This window comes from Syngnathoides biaculeatus, chromosome 3 (assembly GCF_019802595.1).
Source record: "Syngnathoides biaculeatus isolate LvHL_M chromosome 3, ASM1980259v1, whole genome shotgun sequence".
Classification (NCBI taxonomy): domain Eukaryota; kingdom Metazoa; phylum Chordata; class Actinopteri; order Syngnathiformes; family Syngnathidae; genus Syngnathoides; species Syngnathoides biaculeatus.
Genome location: NC_084642.1, coordinates 31,065,409 through 31,085,482, shown reverse-complemented (window position 1 = coordinate 31,085,482; position 20,074 = coordinate 31,065,409). Strand labels below are relative to the sequence as shown.

Genomic DNA, 20,074 nt, shown 5'->3' with positions numbered 1-20,074 from the left:
GAAAGTTAACCAGACTGTGTTTGCACGAAGATATGCCCTAAATTTGATTTTTAATACACGTCTCGTATAAATGAATGAGACGTTCTCCGCTAGCATAACATTGCTCCGTGTGAATGATTGAATGAAATCAGAAGCATGGCGTCTCTCTCAGTTCAGAATGTATTGTATTTAGAATCTATAATATATCGTTGATTTGAATGAAATGAGAAGCATGGAGTCTGTCTCAGTTCAAAATGTCTTGTATTGTATTTGCCATTTTTACTGTTTGTCTTACGTCAGCGCACGTGGCGTGACGTCACTTCAGGAGGCGTGGTTAAGTGCCCTGTACGGAGGGGTCAATTGGGAAGCATCTCTTCATGAGCTACAAATGATAGAAGATATATGATTCATGTTGGCTGTCCTACAATGAGTCTTATGAGCAAGACTGTGCAGGCCTCAAGAAGAAGAGGGCAACAGAAAAAAAATGTGGCAGTGACTTCCATGCTGATGAATGCTATGGCTTCAGTGATAACGTCCAGAAAGAAAAGGTTGATGTGCGCAATATCAGAGTTGAAATAAAAAAAACTGCTGAGATGAAGTAAATACTTTGGGAAAAAATGGAATTTGCTTCCATCAAACAACTGGGGAAAGATCTTGGTAATGGCAAATTCTGACTTCTATTGCAAAGACACCTCTGTTCGACTTGTGTAAAGTAACAAATGACTCTGAGGAAGTAGAATGAAAATATCAAAAGAACTTTCCAGAGGATGACTTCCTTGGCAGCTTCAAAGTGCTTGCAATGAGGCCGCTGTGATTTCTAGTTAAAGATGTGCAGAGAAACTACCAGGCGGAAAAAATCCAACAATTAGCCAAGCTTGATGGCAAGCGGAAAAAAAAAACAGTGAAATGAGAAAAGTAACACTTCACAGCCCATCGTCCCCAAAGATGAAACTCTCACAGAGTTATATATATATATATATATATATATATATATATATATATATATATATAGTGTTTGGCCTCCATCTTTCTAATTGTTTCTCCGCCTGCTCCCTGCTTTCACTGCAGATCACAATGTCATCTGCGAACATTCCAAGGGGATTCTAGTCTAACCTCGTCTGTCAGCCTATCCATTACTACTGCAAACAGGAAGGGGCTATTTTACCAAACTAATCCCACTTGCAGATGATCAATGATTCAAGTGCATTAGAACGTGGTCGTAATTTACCCTTAATCTTAGCTCCTAGAGAGAGGTGCACATGTTTTTTTTTTTTTTTTTTTTGCTTGGTTAAATTGTTGTAAATAATGACCCAGTGTAATTGTTAACGTGTTGTTGTTGTTGTTCATCTGAGGTTGCATTACTGGAAGATAATTTTAATATTGGGTTAAGATCAAATTTGAATCAGGAACCCCTGTGAGAGCATATTGTTATTAGGGATTGGCTATGTTTGATGGCTATGACCATTAAAGTCCTAAAGTAATACGTGATGAAAGAATATCAAGATGTAGATACAAGCTGATTTATGAGTAGCAGGTCAAAAGGAGAAAATGATTGAACCCTGGACCTCAGAACTGTGAGGCCAACACTTTATAGCTGTGTCACCGTGCCGTCGCTGTAAATATATGAAGTTAATAAATGCTTTAAGGTGCCAAAAGTTTGTTTCTTTAAACAGATTTTATTTTATACCCTTTCTTCAAGCAAAAATTGTTTGGCATAAAAAAAGACGGATAAACTGAAGAGCTGTGCCACCTTGCCGCTATGGAAGTAATCCTCAAAGAAAAGTCTTTCCAAAGAGAGGAAAGGGTACAAGTCCCTCGAGGGACAAGTGTTGCGAACAAAATGAGCAGGAGAGGTAGAAGAACAAAGACTGTGAAAGTTGAACATAGAACTAACAGAACTAATATTTGATATATTTGAAATACCAAAAATTTCCAATCCAATTCCCCCTTTGGATTATCAACCCAGAATTAATCAAAAGGAAATAGCAAAAAGTAATCAAGCCAAACACATACCCTAAAACATATTGCGAAACACCAACACAAATGATTGAAATTAATTAAAATTGAATTAACGATTGAAGTCAAAACAAAAAACACAAAAAAACTTTAAGGCTGTCATGCAACAGTCGTCGACTGAGAAACACGAGGCAGACAGATATAGGAGACACGGTGGCCGTCATTGGAGTCACCAATGACATTCAGGAGGTTGGATCAAGGGAAGAAGTCAGGAAAACGTTCATTAGACACTGAACAGCAAAATCATGTATAACGAACAAACAGTGCGTCAATTATAAAAGTAATCAGCGACTTTACCAAAGGAACAAAACACCACAACATGGAAAAAAAGACAAGCAAAAGTATACAAACCATAAGTGATAAAAGCGATAGTCAAGCTTGCAACCCAAGTACAATGAAACTAATTTGAAGTGAGCAGCCCGTCTCAAATAAGAACATGAAATGAATCTTCCATTCTTCAGTCTACGATGCCAGTGTTGCCAACATTGTCAGGAATCTACTGTACACTCGTGTTCAAAATAATATGCATTCCAATGTGACTAACCAGATTAATCAACGTTTTCAGTAATTTTTTTTTTTTATTACATATCAAACAAGCTACCAGTAGGTTCAGTACATTCTCAGTAAACCAACAAGACCCAGCATCCAGGATATACACACGCTTAAGGCTGTGCAATTGGGCAATTTATTGAAAGGGGTGTGTTGAAAATAAATAGCAGTCTGCCGTTGACTTCACAAACTCAAAACTATTTTGTACAAACATTTTGTTTATAGGATTTTCCAATCCTTTAAATGACTCACAATATTTAGTTGTATGATTACAGTTTCTTATAAGTGCTTAACATCTGTGTGACATGGAGTCAACGCACTTGCGACATCTTTCAGCTGTTATTCCACTCCAAGGTTCCTTCACGACATTCCACAATTCATTTACATTTCTTGTTTTTTTCTTCAGAAAAATGCAGCCCTATGGGGGCACAAACCAGTGCAATCTGTAGGCCGGTCCCAAGCCCGGATAAATGCAGAGGGTTGCGTCAGGAAGGGCATCTGACGTAAAAACTGTGCCAAACAAATATGAGCGTTCATCTAAAGAATCCCATAACGGATCGGTCGTGGCCCGGGTTAACAACGCCCGCCCGAGGCACTGCTAGCCTGCAGGGCGTCTGTGGAAATTTAGCTACTGTGTGTCGAAGACAAAGAAGAGGAGGAAACCGGATCCATCGTCAGAAGAAAAAGAGGAATACACAGAGCCTACAACTGAGTTTAGGGACTTAGAATGTTGGGACTATGACAGGAAAAGCTCAGGAGTTGGTTGACATGATGATTAGGAGAAAGGTTGATATTCTGTGCATCCAAGAGAGCAGGTGGAAAGGTAGTAAGGCTAGAAATTTAGGAGCAGGGTTTAAATTATTCTACCACGGAGTAGATGGGAAGAGAAATGGAGTAGGGGTTATTTTAAAGGAAGAGCTGGCTAAGAATGTATTGGAGGTGAAAAGAGTATCAGATCGAGTGATGAGACTAAAATTTGAAATTGAGGGTGTTATGTATAATGTGGTTAGCGGCTATGCCCCACAGGTAGGATGTGACCCAGAGTTGAAAGAGAAATTCTGGAAGGAACTAGATGAAGTAGTTCTGAGCATCCCAGACAGCGAGAGAGTTGTGATCGGTGCAGATTGTAATGGACATATTGGTAAAGAAAACAGGGGCGATGAAGAAGTGTTTGGTCCAAAGCACTGACTTCTCACTCAATGTGGACCCAGAGGCTCCGGCACCAGGATAAAATGATGAGACAGAGGCAGAGTTGTTTTTTACCAAACTGCAGTTTGGGGAAAGCTCGGGGGGAGAAGAACATATCCTCCACGCCCGCACGTAAGACTCTCTCCGAGCCTTCCCAAAACCACACATTTTATTGAGCTTCACACATAGGGTGGGGGAGAGCAGGTTTCACAAGACAAGTAAGGTTGTTTTGCAGAGACAGTTAATCTTCTCAAGGCCGGGTGTCCTCTGATTAGACACAGTTCTTCCTGTTACAAAACCCACAAAAAAGCAGCTATCATAAATTTGCAGTCACTTTGAGCTCTTAAGCTTACAAGAATGCAGCTATCATAAATTTGCAGTCACTTTGAGCTCTTAAACTTCCCATAGACAAACAGTACACACACGCATCTTTGCACAGTAACAGAGTTATTAAAAGAGATTTATGACACATGAGGTGATACATTTCACAGGCCTCTGTGAAATGTGTAAGCTTATTTTACAAGAAGTGATGGGTAAGTACGGCATCCAGGAAAGGAACTTTGGGGGACAGATGGTGGTGGACTTTGCAAAAAGGATGGAGATGGCTGTAGTGAACACTTATTTCCAGAAGAGGGAGGAACATATAGTGACCTACAAGAGCGGAGGTAGAAGCACACAGGTGGATTATATTTTGTGCAGATGATGTAATCTGAAGGAGGTTACTGACTGTAAAGTAGTGGTAGGGGAGAGTGTAGCTCGACAACGTAGGATGGTGGTGTGTAGGATGAGTCTGGTGGTGGGTAGGAAGATTAAGAAGACAAAGGTAGAGCAGAGAACGATGTGGTGGAAGCTGAGAAAGGAAGAATGTTGTGCGGCCTTTCGGAAAGAGGTAAGACAGGCTCTCGATGGAAAGCAGAAGCTCCCGGAAGACTGGACAACGACAACCAAGGTAATCAGAGAGACAGGCAGGAGAGTACTTGGTGTGTCTTTTGGTAGGAAAGGGGAGAAGGAGACTTGGTGGTGGAACCCCAAAATACAGGGAGTCATACAAGGAAAGAGATTAGCGAAGAAGAAGTGGGATACTGAGAGGACTGAGGAGAGGCGAAAGGAGTACATCGAGATGCGACGTAGGGCAAAGGTAAGGTGGCAAAGGCTAAACAAGAGGCATATGAAGACATGTACACCAGGTTGGACACGAAAGAAGGAGAAAAGGATCTCTACAGGTTGGCCAGACAGAGGGATAGAGATGGGAAGGATGTGCAGAAGGTTAGGGTGATTAAGGATAGAGATGGAAATGTGTTGACTGGTGCCGGTAGTGTGCTAAATAGATGGAAAGAATACTTTGAGAAGTTGATGAATGAAGAAAATGAGAGAGAAGGAAGAGTTGAAGAGGCAAGAGTGAAGGACCAGGAAGTGGAAATGATTACTAAGGGGGAAGTCAGAAAGGCACTACAAAGGATGAAAAATGGAAAGGCAGTTGTCCTGATGAGTAGAGGTATGGAAGCAATTTGGAGAGATGGCTGTGGAGTTTTTGACCAATTATTCAACAGAATACTAGCGGGCGAAAAGATGCCTGAAGAATGGAGGAAATGTGTTCTAGTTCCCATTTTTAAGAACAAAGGGGATGTTCAGAGCTGTGGGAACTATAGAGGAATAAAGTTGATGAGCCACACAATGTTGTTATGGGAAAGAGTAGTGGAGGCTAGACTCAGGACAGAAGTAAGTATCTGCGAGCAACAGTATGGTTTCATGCCAAGAAAGAGTACCACAGATGCATTATTTCCCTTGAGGATGCTCGTGGAAAAGTACAGAGAAGGTCAGAAGGAGCTACATTGTGTCTTTGTGGATCTAGAGAAAGCCTATGACAGAGTACCAAGAGAGGAACTGAGGTACTGCATGTGTAAGTCTGGTGTGACAGAGAAGTATGTTAAAATAGGACAGGACATGTATGATGGCAGCAGAACAATGGTGAGGTGTGCCTTAGGTGTGACAGAGGAATTTAAGGTGGCGGTGGGACTGCATCAGGGATCAGCTCTGAGCCCCTTCCTGTTTGCAGTGGTAATGGATAGGCTGACAGATGAGGTTAGACTTGAATCCCCTTGGACCATGATGTTCGCAGATGATATTGTGATATGCAGTGAAAGCAGGAGCATGCAGAGGAACAATTAGAAAGATGGAGACATGCACTGGAAAGGAGAGGAATGAAGATTAGCCGAAGTAAAACAGAATATATGTGTGTGAATGAGAAAAGTGGAGGGGGAAGAGTGAGGCTACAAGGAGAAGATATAGCGAGTGTGGACGACTTCAAATATTTAGGGTCAACAATCCAGAGCAATGGTGAGTGTGGTAAGGAAGTGAAGAAACGGGTCCAAGCAGGTTGGAATAGCTGACAGAAGGTGTCTGGTGTGTTATGTGACAGAAGAGTCTCTGCTAGGATGAAGGGCAAAGTTTACAAAACAGTCGTGAGGCCTGCCATGATGTACGGATTAGAGATGGTGGCACTGAAGAAACAACAGGAAGCAGAACTGGAGGTGGCAGAAATGAAGATGTTGAGGTTCTCGCTTGGAGTGAGCAGGTTGGATAGGATTAGAAATATCTCATTAGACGGACAGCCAAAGTTGGATGTTTTGGAGACAAGATTCGAGAGAGCAGACTTTGATGGTTTGGACATGTTCAGAGGCGAGAGAGTGAGTTTATTGGTGGAAGGGTGCTGAGGATGGTGCTGCCAGGCAAAAGAGCGAGAGGAAGACCAAAGAGAAGGTTTATGGATGTGGTGAGGGAAGACATGAGGGCAGTTGGGGTTAGAGAGGAAGATGCAGGAGATAGGCTAAGATGGCAAAAGATGACACGCTGTGGCGACCCCTAATGGGACAAGCCGAAAGGAAAAGAAGAAGAAGAAGAAGAAGAAGGTTTTTCTTCAGAAACAAAATGTTTTATGTCACCCCATAAATTCCCAGTTGAATTAAGGTCTGGGAATTGGGCTGGCCACTCCATGATGTTAACTTTGTTGGTTTGGCACCAAGACTTTGCAAATTTACTAGTGTGTTTGGGGTCATTGTCTTGGTGAACCACCCGTTTCAAGAGCATGTCCTCTTCAACATAGGGGAACGTGACCTATTCAAGTATTTTGACAAACCAATCCATGATCCCTCGTATGCAATAAATGGGCCCAACTCCGTTGTAGGAGAAATATGGCCATATCATGATGCTTGCACCACCATGCTTCACCGTCTTCACTATGTACTGTGGCTTGAATTCAGAGTTTGGGGGTCGTCTTACAAACTGTTTGCGGCCCCTGGACCCAATAAGAATATTTTTACTCTCATTAGTTTATAAAATGTTCCTCCATTTCCCTTTAGGACAGTTGTGTTCTTTGGCAAATTGTAGCCTCTTCTGTGCATGCCTTTTTTCAAACAGAGGGACTTTTGGGGGGATTCTTGTTCATAGATAAGCTTGACACAGATGTCTTCTCACTGTCACAATACACAGTCTTTAATCATCCTCTAGCTAATTATTAGAGGAGCCTTTGCCATCCTGGTTATTGTGGGATCCATTTTGATGGTTATCGTCTGTTTTCTGTCACATGTCTCTGGTTTTTCTCACCATTTTAAGGCATGAAAGATCATTTCAGCTGAACAGCCTATAATTTTTGCACTTCTTTATGAGGTTTCCCCTCTCCAGTCAAACTTTTAATCAAAATACGCTGTTATTCTGAACAATGTGTTGAACAACCCATTTATCTCAGGCTTTCAAAGAGAAATGCATGTTCAAAAGGTGCTGGCTTCATCCTTAAATAGGGGCCACCTGATTCACATCTGTTTTTCACAAAATTGATGACCTCACTGATTGAATGCCACATTGTTATTTTTTTAACACACCCCTTTGAACAAATTGCCCAGTTGCATAGCTTTAAGAGTGTGTATATTATGACTGCTTAGTCTTGTTAGTTTTCAGAGAATCTACTGCATTGACTGGTAACTTGTTTGACATATAGCAATAAAAAATATTCTGAAAATGTCTATTAATCTGGTTAGTCTCATTTGACTGCTATTATTTCAAACACTAGTTCATGTGCAACAGGTTTGGTTCAAGAGAGTACAAACTCCAACTTGAGAAGCCAAAAGAAATTCAACTGTCATGTGGTTTTGGAAGGAGATTTCATGAACTGCATTAATTTCCACTCGTGAAGCCACATGAATGGTCAGGGTAGTGTTGACAAAACTAGAAAAATTTATACCGTAACATTAAAACTCCCAATTACAAGAAATAATGAGAAAAATACCGATGTACCATAGTACCTCTGTCCCTGTCCCCCAAACTGTTAAAAACTGGCTCGTGCTCCCTAAACTGGGCCCATCTTAGCCAACGGGAACTTGATGTACAAGAAATAATGTATGAGTGTTCTGTTAAAGCAGGGGTGCCCAGACTTTTTTATCCCAAGATCTACTTTTCGAGCAGCCAGATTTTCGTGAGCTACCGACAACGACGAGGGGGATGATGATGATGCTCCCAAACTGTTTTAAGGTTATCTCATCCTGCACTTTTTACTTTGGCTTGAGGCCAGACCTTTTCCACTCGGAAAAGAGAAAATCTCGTCCAGTTTAACCACTTCTTCTTCGATTATTCACATACTCAGACAGTCATTGCATCTTAAAAAAACAACTTTTCTTTTTTAACTTTCTCCATTAATATCGAAAGTAAACATAAGCAGCATGTCTAGCTCGTATTTGCTCTACGTTGCCCAGACTATGTTGCTAACTAAAGCAGGGGTGGTGGACGCTGTCATTATAAAACACATTGAAGGGCTGCATAAGTAGTGTTACATTTGTAATTATAAGTGTACGTCTTTAAAGCGGGGCGTGGGGGGTTGAAAAGAGAGTGAGGCGGAGCAGTGATTGTTGTTGGAAAAAGTTTCGTATGCTGCCTAAAAGAAACCAGTGGCTTCTTCTTTTTGTTTTTTACAGTACATATGTGAATTGTGCCATTAGATGTAACAACCAGTCATCCCTCACTCATTGAATGACATTGTCTCAAAGTGGGAGCATCAATGCAATTACAATAATTATGGCAATTAATGGCAAACCACCAAGGAAACCCCCGGAAGATGTCATCGTTGTCTTTTCTTCTGCCGAGTTCAACAAGTGTACCCCTGTGTGTGTGTGCGTTTGTCAGTTCTCAGTCTTTATGACCTATCTTCTGCTCCTCTATGACCTATCAACACGCAATCAGTTGCTAGCACTGATTGAAGGTAAACATGTATGCTAAAAGTGAATCCTTTTTCTTAGAGGTAGTTGCTCAGCCTAATTAGGCCGACCTTTGCAGTCATCCAAAGTAAAAGGTGAGGGAAGTGGAGGAGTTGAGTCCCTAGGCGGCATCGGGACCTTCTTGCAGTGTGTTACGTGAACCCATGTAGCTCTTTTAGTGACCTTTACTGCAGTGTTGGTTACGATGAGCACTAGGAAAGGCCCCAGCCAGCAATGTCAATGTCAATGTCACCACGCTGTCCGCTAGAAACCTTCTTCATCAGCACAAAGCCACCGGGTTGTCATGCCAGGGTCCATCTACCATCCCTGAACGATTCGATGACCATCAGCAAATCTAGCTTTTGTAGACCAAAATGGAGTGTCTGCACAAATAAATTCCAGAACGGATAGGGGCACACACATTCTCGTATACAATACAACTTCTCCTATATCTACCTATATCTAATTTAATTGACTTCCCACTATTTATTCGCTAGTGGTAACTATCCTGTGTCTTGAGGTCGAATTGAATTCTATCGGAAAGCTATTTTCAGAGTAAAACTTTCAAAGAATATTAGTAAGATTCATAAAATAGTTAATAATGTTTGGTCAATTGTGCTAGTACCACTTCAATTCTTACAGAAACATGTCCACCAAATACTGTAGATATGTCTAGCATAGTGTTTTGTAAGTGTGTAAATTGTTATTCCATAATATACATGGTCAATCGTGTCAATATGGTCCAACTCCAAACCAGTTACGTGACCAGAGTGCTTTGTTACTATTACAGTCGTGGCTGGGGTTGGTGCCTTGATGACGCCCCTGCGAAGGATACCATTTCACAAGGCTTGCTGCTTCCTGGGGTTCTGTACAATGCTGCCCATCAATGCCGGTTGCAGTATGGATCTGGTTCCCTGCTCTGTGATGACATGGATGTAAGACTACCTTAAATCACACATGCACTGCATCGGTTGGTTCTTATTCATGTCTTTTTGCATGTGCTCTGTTCCATCTTGCTTTTTTTCTTTATTTATATTAGTATTTTTTTGTTTGCCCTAGTTGGATTTGGATTTTTCATTTGTTCTCCATTGATCTCTCTGTGCTCAGCAAACTTTTTTTGACCATGGCTAGGGAATTTTTTGTTTTCCCAAACCAAATACAATGCGCCAATGTCTAGTTAGAGTGGCAGTTCAACCTGCATTTGGTGCGTGTCAAGCCCCATCTGCCATCTCTCTCCAAGTTTGGGAGACCATTCTGCCAAGCAGAGTACAATAAAGGACTTGCAAACAATTTTGTTTTGCTGCTACTTTCGAAAATAGTCACTTTTTTGGATGGCCTGTCACTCACATTTTTGGTCATAAAGTCATTTGAATGCCTCATGCTTGACAACCTAAAGAGCATCACAGCACATGTGCTTGACCCCCTGTAGTTTTGCCTACCAAGCAAAATACACATGATAAAGCACCTTACCCTAAAACACCTCGACAGCACAGGGACCGGCACGAGGATCCTGGCAGTGGGCTCCAGCTCTGCATTTAAAACCATCATACACAACTTATAAACCTGAAAACACCTCGTACATACGCACCATCAGCAACGGGGGCCCCCCAAGGATCTATGCATCATTGCACTGCTGTTCTTCTCTCCATACATGGTGGGTGTGGCTCAGTTGGTAAAGGGTTGTCATTCAGTCACCAAGGAGTTGCCAGTTCAAGTCCTGGCACCAACTGTTTGCCATCAAAGTCTCCTTGGCCAAGACACTGATAACTAATTTGTGCCCATTCACTCTGGCAGCAACTTCCACAACTGCAGTCAACCATTGTTGTATGAATGTGTGGCTTTGTTAAGTGCTTTTGGGCCAGTGTCCAAAATTAACACTCACCAAGCGAGTAAATTTACTATTTGGTGTGTACAGCTCCGTTTTGATTTTGGACACTTTCTTCGTTGTTCCTATTCTGTCTGGATTTATGTTAATGATGCACATGTAAATAGACAGCCATAAACAGACGCACACATGCCATAAGTTGCGGGAATGTGGAGATCTTATCTTTCTTTTTTTTGCACTACTTTCCACAAAAATATCTAACAGTGTTCTGTGCAAAATGAATCTTTAAATAATAATGGACAGATACTAAAACATAAATGTAACCATTCCAAAAGTCTAACTGAAATAATATGCTATTACAAATTGCAATCAGAATTCCAACGTAATTGAAGCAAATACAATAAATGCAAAAAACACAATAACATGTTGCTCGAGGCATCAAGAGGGGAGAAAGGACAGGACGAGCTTGGGATTGACCAATTAGGATCCTCTTTTCATCTGCAAAAGATGGAAAGACTAACAGTGTTGATTATTTGAATTTAATGCAATCCCACTATATATATAAAGCATAAATAATTTAGCCATGCAGAAGTTTCATTTGTGACTCCAAGTAGATGTCTTCATTTAATGACGTCGTCGAGGAACAATTGTCTTATTTCCTCCAAACATTTGTAGGTCTTCCTCCCCTCCTTGATGACGTTTCTGATGGGAAGGTCTAGCACATAAACAGAGGAGCGAGGACCTAGCAAATTCCAAATATAGAAATGAGATGCACCCTTTGTCTTACCTCAACACACCTCCTCCACCAACAAATTGGAAAGGCCAACGTCAAGATAAAATTATTTTCCTCACATTGACTTTAGTCAGCGTTTATGGTCCGAATGAAGAAAACCCAACATTTTTCAAAGGTTTCTTCTTCATTTTGTCATCATTGTCTGGCTTCAATATTATACTGTGGAGGTGGAAGTATTAATTGTACTTTGAACTCGCTGATAGAGTGCTCAACAAAATGTAATCCCCATAAAAATAATAAAGAAAAGCTATCCAGATAGAGGATAGTAATACCTCAATCCAGGTCTCATGGATTATTTTTTTATCCTCACAAGATCTAGGGTGCAAAAAAAATAAAATAAAATATTGGGTGCCTTTTTGGCCTGTGTCCATTGAAACCTTCAAATTCTTCAGATTTACAATCTCTTAGGACCAAAAATTGGGAGGCAATAATCAACTTTATCCTCAAAAGGCCTAGGAGAGGATGTACAAACACCAATTGATGTTGACGTTGGGACATTGTTTTAAAAAAGAAATTAAAACACAATACAATGGTTTTCAAATCCTTTTCAACCTGTGTTCAATTGGATACACTACAAATACAATATATTCCCAAAAAGATGGGACAAGGACATGTTTACCACCAATGTATGATTTTTTTTTTAACAATTTATTTGTGTGATACAGATGCAAATAAGCATTCGAACACCTGACGAAACTAATGTTAATATTTGGTACAGTCGCCTTTGTTTGCAATTACAGAGGTCAAATATTTCCTCTAGTTGTTCACCAGGTTTGTACACACTGCAGGAGGGATGTTGGCCCACTCCTCCACGCAGATCTTCTCTCGATCAGACAGGTTTCTGGGCTGTCGCTGAGAAACACAGAGTTTCAGCTCCCTCATAGATTTTCCATTGGGTTTAGGCCTGGAGACTGGCCACGCCAGAACATTGATATGCTCCTGAGTGAGCCACTCCTTGATTTTCCTGGCTGTGCTTCGGGTCATTGCCATGTTGAAAGACCCAGTCACGACCCATCTTGAGTGCTCTGACTGAGGGAAAGAGGTTGTTCCCTAAAATCTCACAATACATGGCCGCGGTCATCCTCTCCTTAATACAGTGCAGTTGTCCTGTCCCATGTGCAGAAAAACACCCCCAAAGGATGATGCCACCACCCCCATGCTTCACAGTAGGAATGATGTTCTTGGGATGGAACTCATCATTCGTCTTCCTCCAAACACAGTTAGTGGAATTATGAGCAAAAAGTTCCATTTTGGTCTCATCTGACCACAAAACCTTCTCCCATGACTCCTCTGTATCATCCAGATGGTCATTGGCAAACTCAAGACGTGGCTTGACATGTGCTGGTTTAAGCAGGGGAACCTTTTGTGCCATGTATGATTTCAAACTATGACATCTGAGTGTATTACCACATGTCTCCTTGGAAACTTTGGTTCTAGCTCTTTTCAGGTCATTGACCAAGTCATGTAGTCCTGGGCTGATTCCTCAGCTTTCTAAGGATCATTCAGGCCCCACGAGGTGATTTCTTTCATGGGGCTCCACTCCGATTGAAATTGACCGTCATGTTTAGCTTCTTCCATTTTCTACTGATTGCTCCAACAGTGGACCTTTTTTAACCAAGCTGCTTGGCAATTTCTCCGGAGCACTTTCCAGCCGTGTGGAGTTGTACAATTTTGTCTCTGGTGTTTTTGGACAGCTCTTTGGTCTTGGCCATGTTAAAAGTTTGAGTCTTACTGATTGTATGGGGTGGACAGGTGTCTTTATGCAGCTAACGACCTCACACAGGTGTATCTGATTCAGGATTCATGGAGTGGAGGTGGACTTTTAAAAACGGACTAACAGGCCTTTGAAGGTCAGAATTCTAGCTGATAGACAGGTGTTTAAATACTTATTTGCAGTTGTATCACACTAATAAATGCTTAAGAAAACATACATTATGATTCCTGGATTTTTCTTTGTAGATGATCTCTCTCACAATGGACTTGCACCTACGATGAAAATTTCAGACCCCTCCATTATTTCTAAGTGGGAGAACTTGCAATATAGCAGGTTGTTCATATACTTATTTTCTTCACTGTATATGTAACTCGTTTGACACATAGCAGTAAAACATACACTGATAAGGTGGATTGATCTGGTTAGTCACATTGAACTTAATTTTGGGTTATTTTAAGGACTACTGTACATCCTTTACTAGGCTTTTTTGGAGGATGAAGTTCATGTTTATCTCCCACTTCAGGCCCTGTGAGACTGTAATTCCCAAGAATTTGAAGGTCTGGACAGTTGGCACAAGACAGTTGGACAGCTTGAGGCGCAGCTGTGGTAAAGGATACCTCCTGAAGTCCACAATCATTTGTACAGTCTTTAGCGTGTTGAGCTCCAGGTTCTGTTGGCCACACCAAAGCTCCAGGCTATCCACTTCCAGTAGATACGCAGACTTATTGCCGTCTTTGATGAGCCCAATTACTGTGGTGTCATCTGGGAACTTAAGGAATTTGACAGCTGTGTTACTTGAGGTGCAGTCGTTCATGGGGAGCAAAAATAGCAGTGGGGGGAGGACACAACCTTGGGGTGCCAAGGTCTTGATGGTGATCGTGTATAAGGTGTCCCTCAGCCTAACCTGGTGCGTCCTGCATGTCAGGAAGTTGTAGATGCATTGGCAAATTGCAGCTCAGACGCTCAGCTGGAGAAAGTCTGGAAGAGAGGAGTTTGGGAATGAAAGTGTTGAACACCGAGCCAAAGTCCACAAACAGGATCCTCGCATAGGTTCCCTTCCTATTGAGGTGTTAAAGGATGAAGTGAAGACCCATGTTTACTGGATTATCTGCAGACCTGTCAGCCTGTCAGCCTGTCAGTAGGCAAACTGCATTGGGTCCATCTGGGGAACCTGCGATTCTCTTGAGGTGGTCCAGCACGAGGCGTTCTTACTGACCACAGATGAGAAGGCAACAGGCCTGCAGTCAATTACACCCGAGATTGCTGGTTTCTTGAGGACCTGGAAGATGATGGAGCGTTTGAAGCAGGTTGGTACTTTACACAGCTCTAAAGACCTGTTGATCTTTGTGAAGATTGGAGCCAGTTGGTTTGCACAGACTTTGAGGCAAGATGTTGACACAAGGTCCGGGCACGCCGCTTTGTTGATCTTTTGTGATCACCTCTGTTCCCAATTCCACCTGTTCACCAGTAGAATATTCCAGGTCTTCTTTGAACATTCCTCAACTTTTGCAATCTTGTATCATGTATCCTCATTACCACATTACTGGTTTCCCAATATTGATTAAATACACTCTGTACCCATATTATTATTTCCCAAATTTATATTTTGTAATTGTGCGTTGTTTGCTGTAGTAATAGAGTGACTCCAAGTATCAGAGACAAATTCGTGTTTTAACATACTTGTCCAGTAAAGATTATTTTGACCACATTTATTCATTCATTTTCACACATGCAATTTAAAAAAAAAAAAGTAAAACACATGAATGTTCCTGACTTGCATGGGTGAACAGAAATAACTAAATTTAAAGGTTGAATTGTGTTTGCTAAATTCTCAAAAGCCTTCTGAAGTTGTAAATTAAGTTGAGAAAATAAGACAAATACAGGTTGAGTGCTTGTGTTTAAGTCTTCTTTCCTGTTCAAATTGATGAAAGTTTGGTAGTTCACTGAAGTGGAAATGGTTCACATAAAAGCACATCATGTTGCTGTTTGGTCTCGTCATTTTTCGAAAGGCGTTCTACTACATTTGTAAAGTAGTCAACCTTGAAACAGCATGTACCAATTTCGGTCCTTTCAGAACTGTATCCTTGTTGAAATATGATTATGCTCTTGAAAATACAAAATATATATATAGCATGGAATTCAGCCGGGGAGAATGTCAGTGCACATCATAAATTCCCTGAAAGCTATCTATGTACTCTCCCTGTTATTTACTCTGCAATACAGTATTGTAGTAGATTTAATGCAGCCCTATGGGGGCACAAACCAGTGCAATCTGTAGGCCGGTCCCAAGCCCGGATAAATGCAGAGGGTTGCGTCAGGAAGGGCATCCGAGGTAAAAACTGTGCCAAACAAATATGAGGGTTCATCTAAAGAATCCCATACCGGATTGGTCCAGACCCAGGTTAACAACGGCCGCCCCCAGCACTGCTAATCTGCAGGGCGTCGGTGGAAATTCAGCAACTGTGTGTCGAAGACAAAGAAGAGGAGGAAACCGGATCCATTGTCAGAAGAAAAAAAGGAATGCACAGAGCCTACAACTGAGTGTAGGGACTTTGAATAATGGGACTATGACAGGAAAAGCTCAGGAGTTGGTTGACATGATGATTAGGAGAAAGGTTGATATTCTGTGCATCCAAGAAAGCAGGTGGAAACGTAGTAAGGCTAGAAGTTTAGGAGCAGGGTTTAAATTATTCTACCACGGAGTAGATGGGAAGAGAAATGGAGTAGGGGTTATTTTAAAGGAAGAGATGGCTAAGAATGTCTTGGAGGTGAAAAGAGTATCAGATCGAGTGATGAGACTAAAATTTGAAATTGAGGGTGTTATGTATCATGTGGTTAGCGGCTCTGCCCCACAGGTAGGATGTGACCTAGAGTTGAAAGAGACATTCTGGAAGGAACTAGATGAAGTAGTTCTGAGCATCCCAGACAGCGAGAGAACTGTGATTGGTGCAGATTGTAATGGACATATTGGTAAAGGAAACAGGGGTGATGAAGAAGTGATGGGTAAGTACGGCATCCAGGAAAGGAACTTTGAGGGACAGATGGTGGTGGACATTGCAAAAAGGATGGAGATGGCTGTAGTGAACACTTGTTTCCAGAAGAGGGAGGAACATATAGTGACCTACAACAGCGGCGGTAGATAGCATAAGATGGTGGTGTGTGGGATGACTCTGGTGGTGGGTAGGAAGATTAAGAGGACAAAAGTAGAGCTGAGAACCATGTTGTGGAAGTTGAGAAAGGAAGAATGTTGTGCGGCCTTTCGGAAAGAGGTGACAGAGGCTCTCGATGGACAGCAGTAGCTGGACTACGACAGCCAAGGTAATCAGAGAGACAGGCAGGAGAGTACTTAGTGTGTCTTTTGGTAGGAAAGGGGAGAAGGAGACTTAGTGGTGGAACCCCAAAATACAGGGTGTCATACAAGGAAAGAGATTAGCGAAGAAGTGGGACACTGAGAGGACTGAGGAAGGAGTACATCGAGATGTGACGTAGGGCAAAGGTAGAGGTGGGAAAGGCTAAACAAGAGGCATATGAAGACATGTACACCAGGTTGGATACGAAAGAAGGAGAAAAGGATCTCTACAGGTTGGCCAGACAGAGGGATAGAGATGGGAAGGATGTGCAGCAGGTAAGGGTGATTAAGGATAGGGATGGAAATGGGTTGACTGGTGCCGGTAGTGTGCTAAATAGATGGAAAGAATACTTTGAGAAGTTGATGAATGAAGAAAATGAGAGAGAAGGAAGAGTTGAAGAGGCAAGTGTGAAGCACCAGGAAGTGGCAATGATTACCAAGGGGGAAGTCAGAAAGGCACTACAAAGGATGAAAAATGGAAAGGCAATTGGTCCTGATGACATACCGGTGGAGGTATGGAAGCAATTTGGAGAGATGGCTGTGGAATTTTTGACCAATTTATTCAACAGAATACTAACGGGTGAAAAGATGCCTGAAGAATGGAGGAAACGTGTTGTAGTTCCCATTTTTAAGAACGGAGGCAATGTTCAGAGCTGTGGGAATTATAGAGAAAAAAGATGATGAGTCACACAATGAAGTTATGGGAAAGAGTCGTGGAGGGTAGACTCAGGACAGAAGTAAGTATCTCCAAGCAACAGTATGGTTTCATGCCTAGAAAGAGTACCACAGATGCATTATTTGCCTTGAGGATGCTCGTGGAAAAGTACAGAGAAGGTCAGAAGGCGCTACATTGTGTCTTTGTGGATCTAGAGAAAGCCTATGACAGAGTACCAAGAGAGGAACTGTGGTACTGCATGCGTAAGTCTGGTGTGGCAGAGAAGTATGTTAAAATAGTACAGGACATGTATGATGGCAGCAGAACAATGGTGAGGTGTGCCTTAGGTGTGACAGAGGAATTTAAGGTGGAGGTGGGACTGCATCAGGGATCAGCTCTGAGCCCCTTCCTGTTTGCAGTGGTAATGGATAGGCTGACAGATGAGGTTAGACTGGAATCCCCTTGGACCATGATGTTCGCAGATGATATTGTCATATGCAGTGAAAGCAGGGAGCATGCAGAGGAACAATTGGAAAGATGGAGACATGCACTGGAAAGGAGAGGAATGAAGATTAGCCGAAGTAAAACAGAATACATGTGCGTGAATGAGAAAAGTAGAGGGGGAAGAGTGAGGCTACAGGGAGAAGAGATAGCGAGGGTGGACGACTTCAAATACTTGGGGTCAACAATACAGAGCAATAGAGAGTGTGGTCAGGAAGTGAAGAAACGGGTCCAAGCAGGTTGGAACAGCTGGCGAAAGGTGTCTGGTGTGTTATGTGACAGAAGAGTGTCTGCTAGGATGAAGGGCAAAGTTTACAAAACAGTGGTGAGGCCGGCCATGATGTACGGATTAGAGACAGTGGCACTGAAGAAACAACAGGAATCTGAACTGGAGGTGGCAGAAATGAAGATGTTGAGGTTCTCGCTTGGAGTGACCAGGTTGGATAGGATTAGAAATATCTCATTAGAGGGACAGCCAAAGTTGGATGTTTTGGAGACAAGATTCGAGAGAGCAGACTTCGATGGTTTGGACATGTTCAGAGGCGAGAGAGTGAGTTTATTGGTGGAAGGGTGCTGAGGATGGTGCTGCCAGGCAAAAGAGCGAGAGGAAGACCAAAGAGAAGGTTTATGGATGTGGTGAGGGAAGACATGAAGGCAGTTGGGGTGAGAGAGGAAGATGCAGAAGATAGGCTAAAATGGAAAAAGATGACACGCTGTGGCGACCCCTAACAGGACAAGTCGAAAGGAAAAGAAGAATAAGAAGAAGTAGATTTGCCTCTATCAGGTCATCATCATTTTCAGCACAGAAGGTGCTAATTAATTACTGTTGGTGTAAGTTAATTGGATTGGAGGTAAAAAATAAATGAAGAAAAAGGTATACCAGAAGAATATTTTACATCAATGCTTCAGGAAAATGTCAAGGCAAGATGAATGGCGCTTGAGTGTGCAAACTCCCAGGTAAACACCGCATTTGACCTTTTGCATTATCATCAAAACCAATTACAACTGACAAGTTTCATCTTTTCCTTCAATGAATACACTGGGGAACACAATTTTTGAGTTCGGGCTGATAGCTGTTTTTAACTAATGTGTGGAATCCAAAACTGATCTTAGTTTTTCTCTCTCACGTCAAGTTTATTGAGTTTTAAGATGGAATAGTAACAAGCATTGAAAACCAAAAAAACAGCATAAAAGAAAATGGTTACAATGTTAAGAGAAAAGCCACGCCAAATTCTCTTAATTGCTACTGTGGTAGCGTTGTCTGTGCAAATATTGATAGTCCTGACTCGTGGAAAGCTGCATACACCTCTCGCCGCACTGTCTCAAGTGTAACTGTACAAACGTGTAGCTGTGGATGAGTCTAACCATAATCAACTGGCAAGTCGTACTACCGTACAGCTAATCAGTAGAATTTTGCTTATCCGGAAGGTAAAGTTGATGTGCTAGAAAAAAACTGACTGCAATTTTGTAATCAGCAAGCCAATTTTAGCTTGATTCATCATAAAAATGTAACTGAACAGATTTTTATTTTTTTCAAAATTTTCCCTAGTGGAGAAAATAACAGATTTATTTGTGTTTGTTAAGGCCCACAGCTTCACACCAGTGGCTTGTGTGCACTTTGTTCTGCCACTCATAGTTAAGAAAATGCTAGCATAATGAAGAGCCAAAGTATAAACAATTTAATTCCGCTTCTCGAGACACATCACTTCCAATGCCCGTGTGTGCGTGAGTGTGTTTGTGTGTGTGCACGTTCATTAATTGGGCAGTTACCATGCATCTTCCCCACTACTGGAAAAGCATAATGTGCACACAGGTGGATGTTTGAAAAGTAAAACGTGTTTTTTTCTTCTTTGTAAGAATGTGTGCAGCACACTGTGGTGTACTATGGGAAAAACTTGCCACTCCAAGCTTGACGGAGCTGTAGATGGTACCAGTTGTGGCCAAGATAAGGTGAGCCTTCTGTTTTCTTAGTTTTAACACTCTTAGTGGTGTTTTTCTATAAAATGTATTGTTCATATAAGTGTTCCTTTCATCCAGTCGTTATTTTATTATTTTTACAGGGGTTTCGGTTTGTCACGGCGTTCTATTCCTAGGGAAGCTGCTTCACAATATTTGTATGCCAATGGAACGAACCATACTCCATAATAACAGTAGAAACAATTTTAGCCCATTAATATATATATATATATATATATATATATATATATAATTGCCTGTATGATGGTAACTGAACACATCTTCTTGTGCCTAGTAACATTTTCT

The 20,074-nt window shown here is 41.7% G+C and overlaps 1 protein-coding gene across 3 annotated transcripts in view; it reads left to right on the top strand.

Annotated features, from left to right (window-relative positions):
- The window catches only part of LOC133498474 (A disintegrin and metalloproteinase with thrombospondin motifs 7), a 122,908-nt gene that overhangs the window by 62,677 nt on the left and 40,157 nt on the right, over positions 1-20,074 (top strand). For all 3 annotated transcript variants that reach the window (XM_061815340.1, XM_061815339.1, XM_061815341.1), the window contains exons 9-10: positions 9,766-9,910; positions 19,670-19,762. In XM_061815340.1, coding sequence (XP_061671324.1) covers positions 9,766-9,910; positions 19,670-19,762 — 238 coding nt within the window. The remainder of the gene's footprint in view (positions 1-9,765; positions 9,911-19,669; positions 19,763-20,074) is intronic.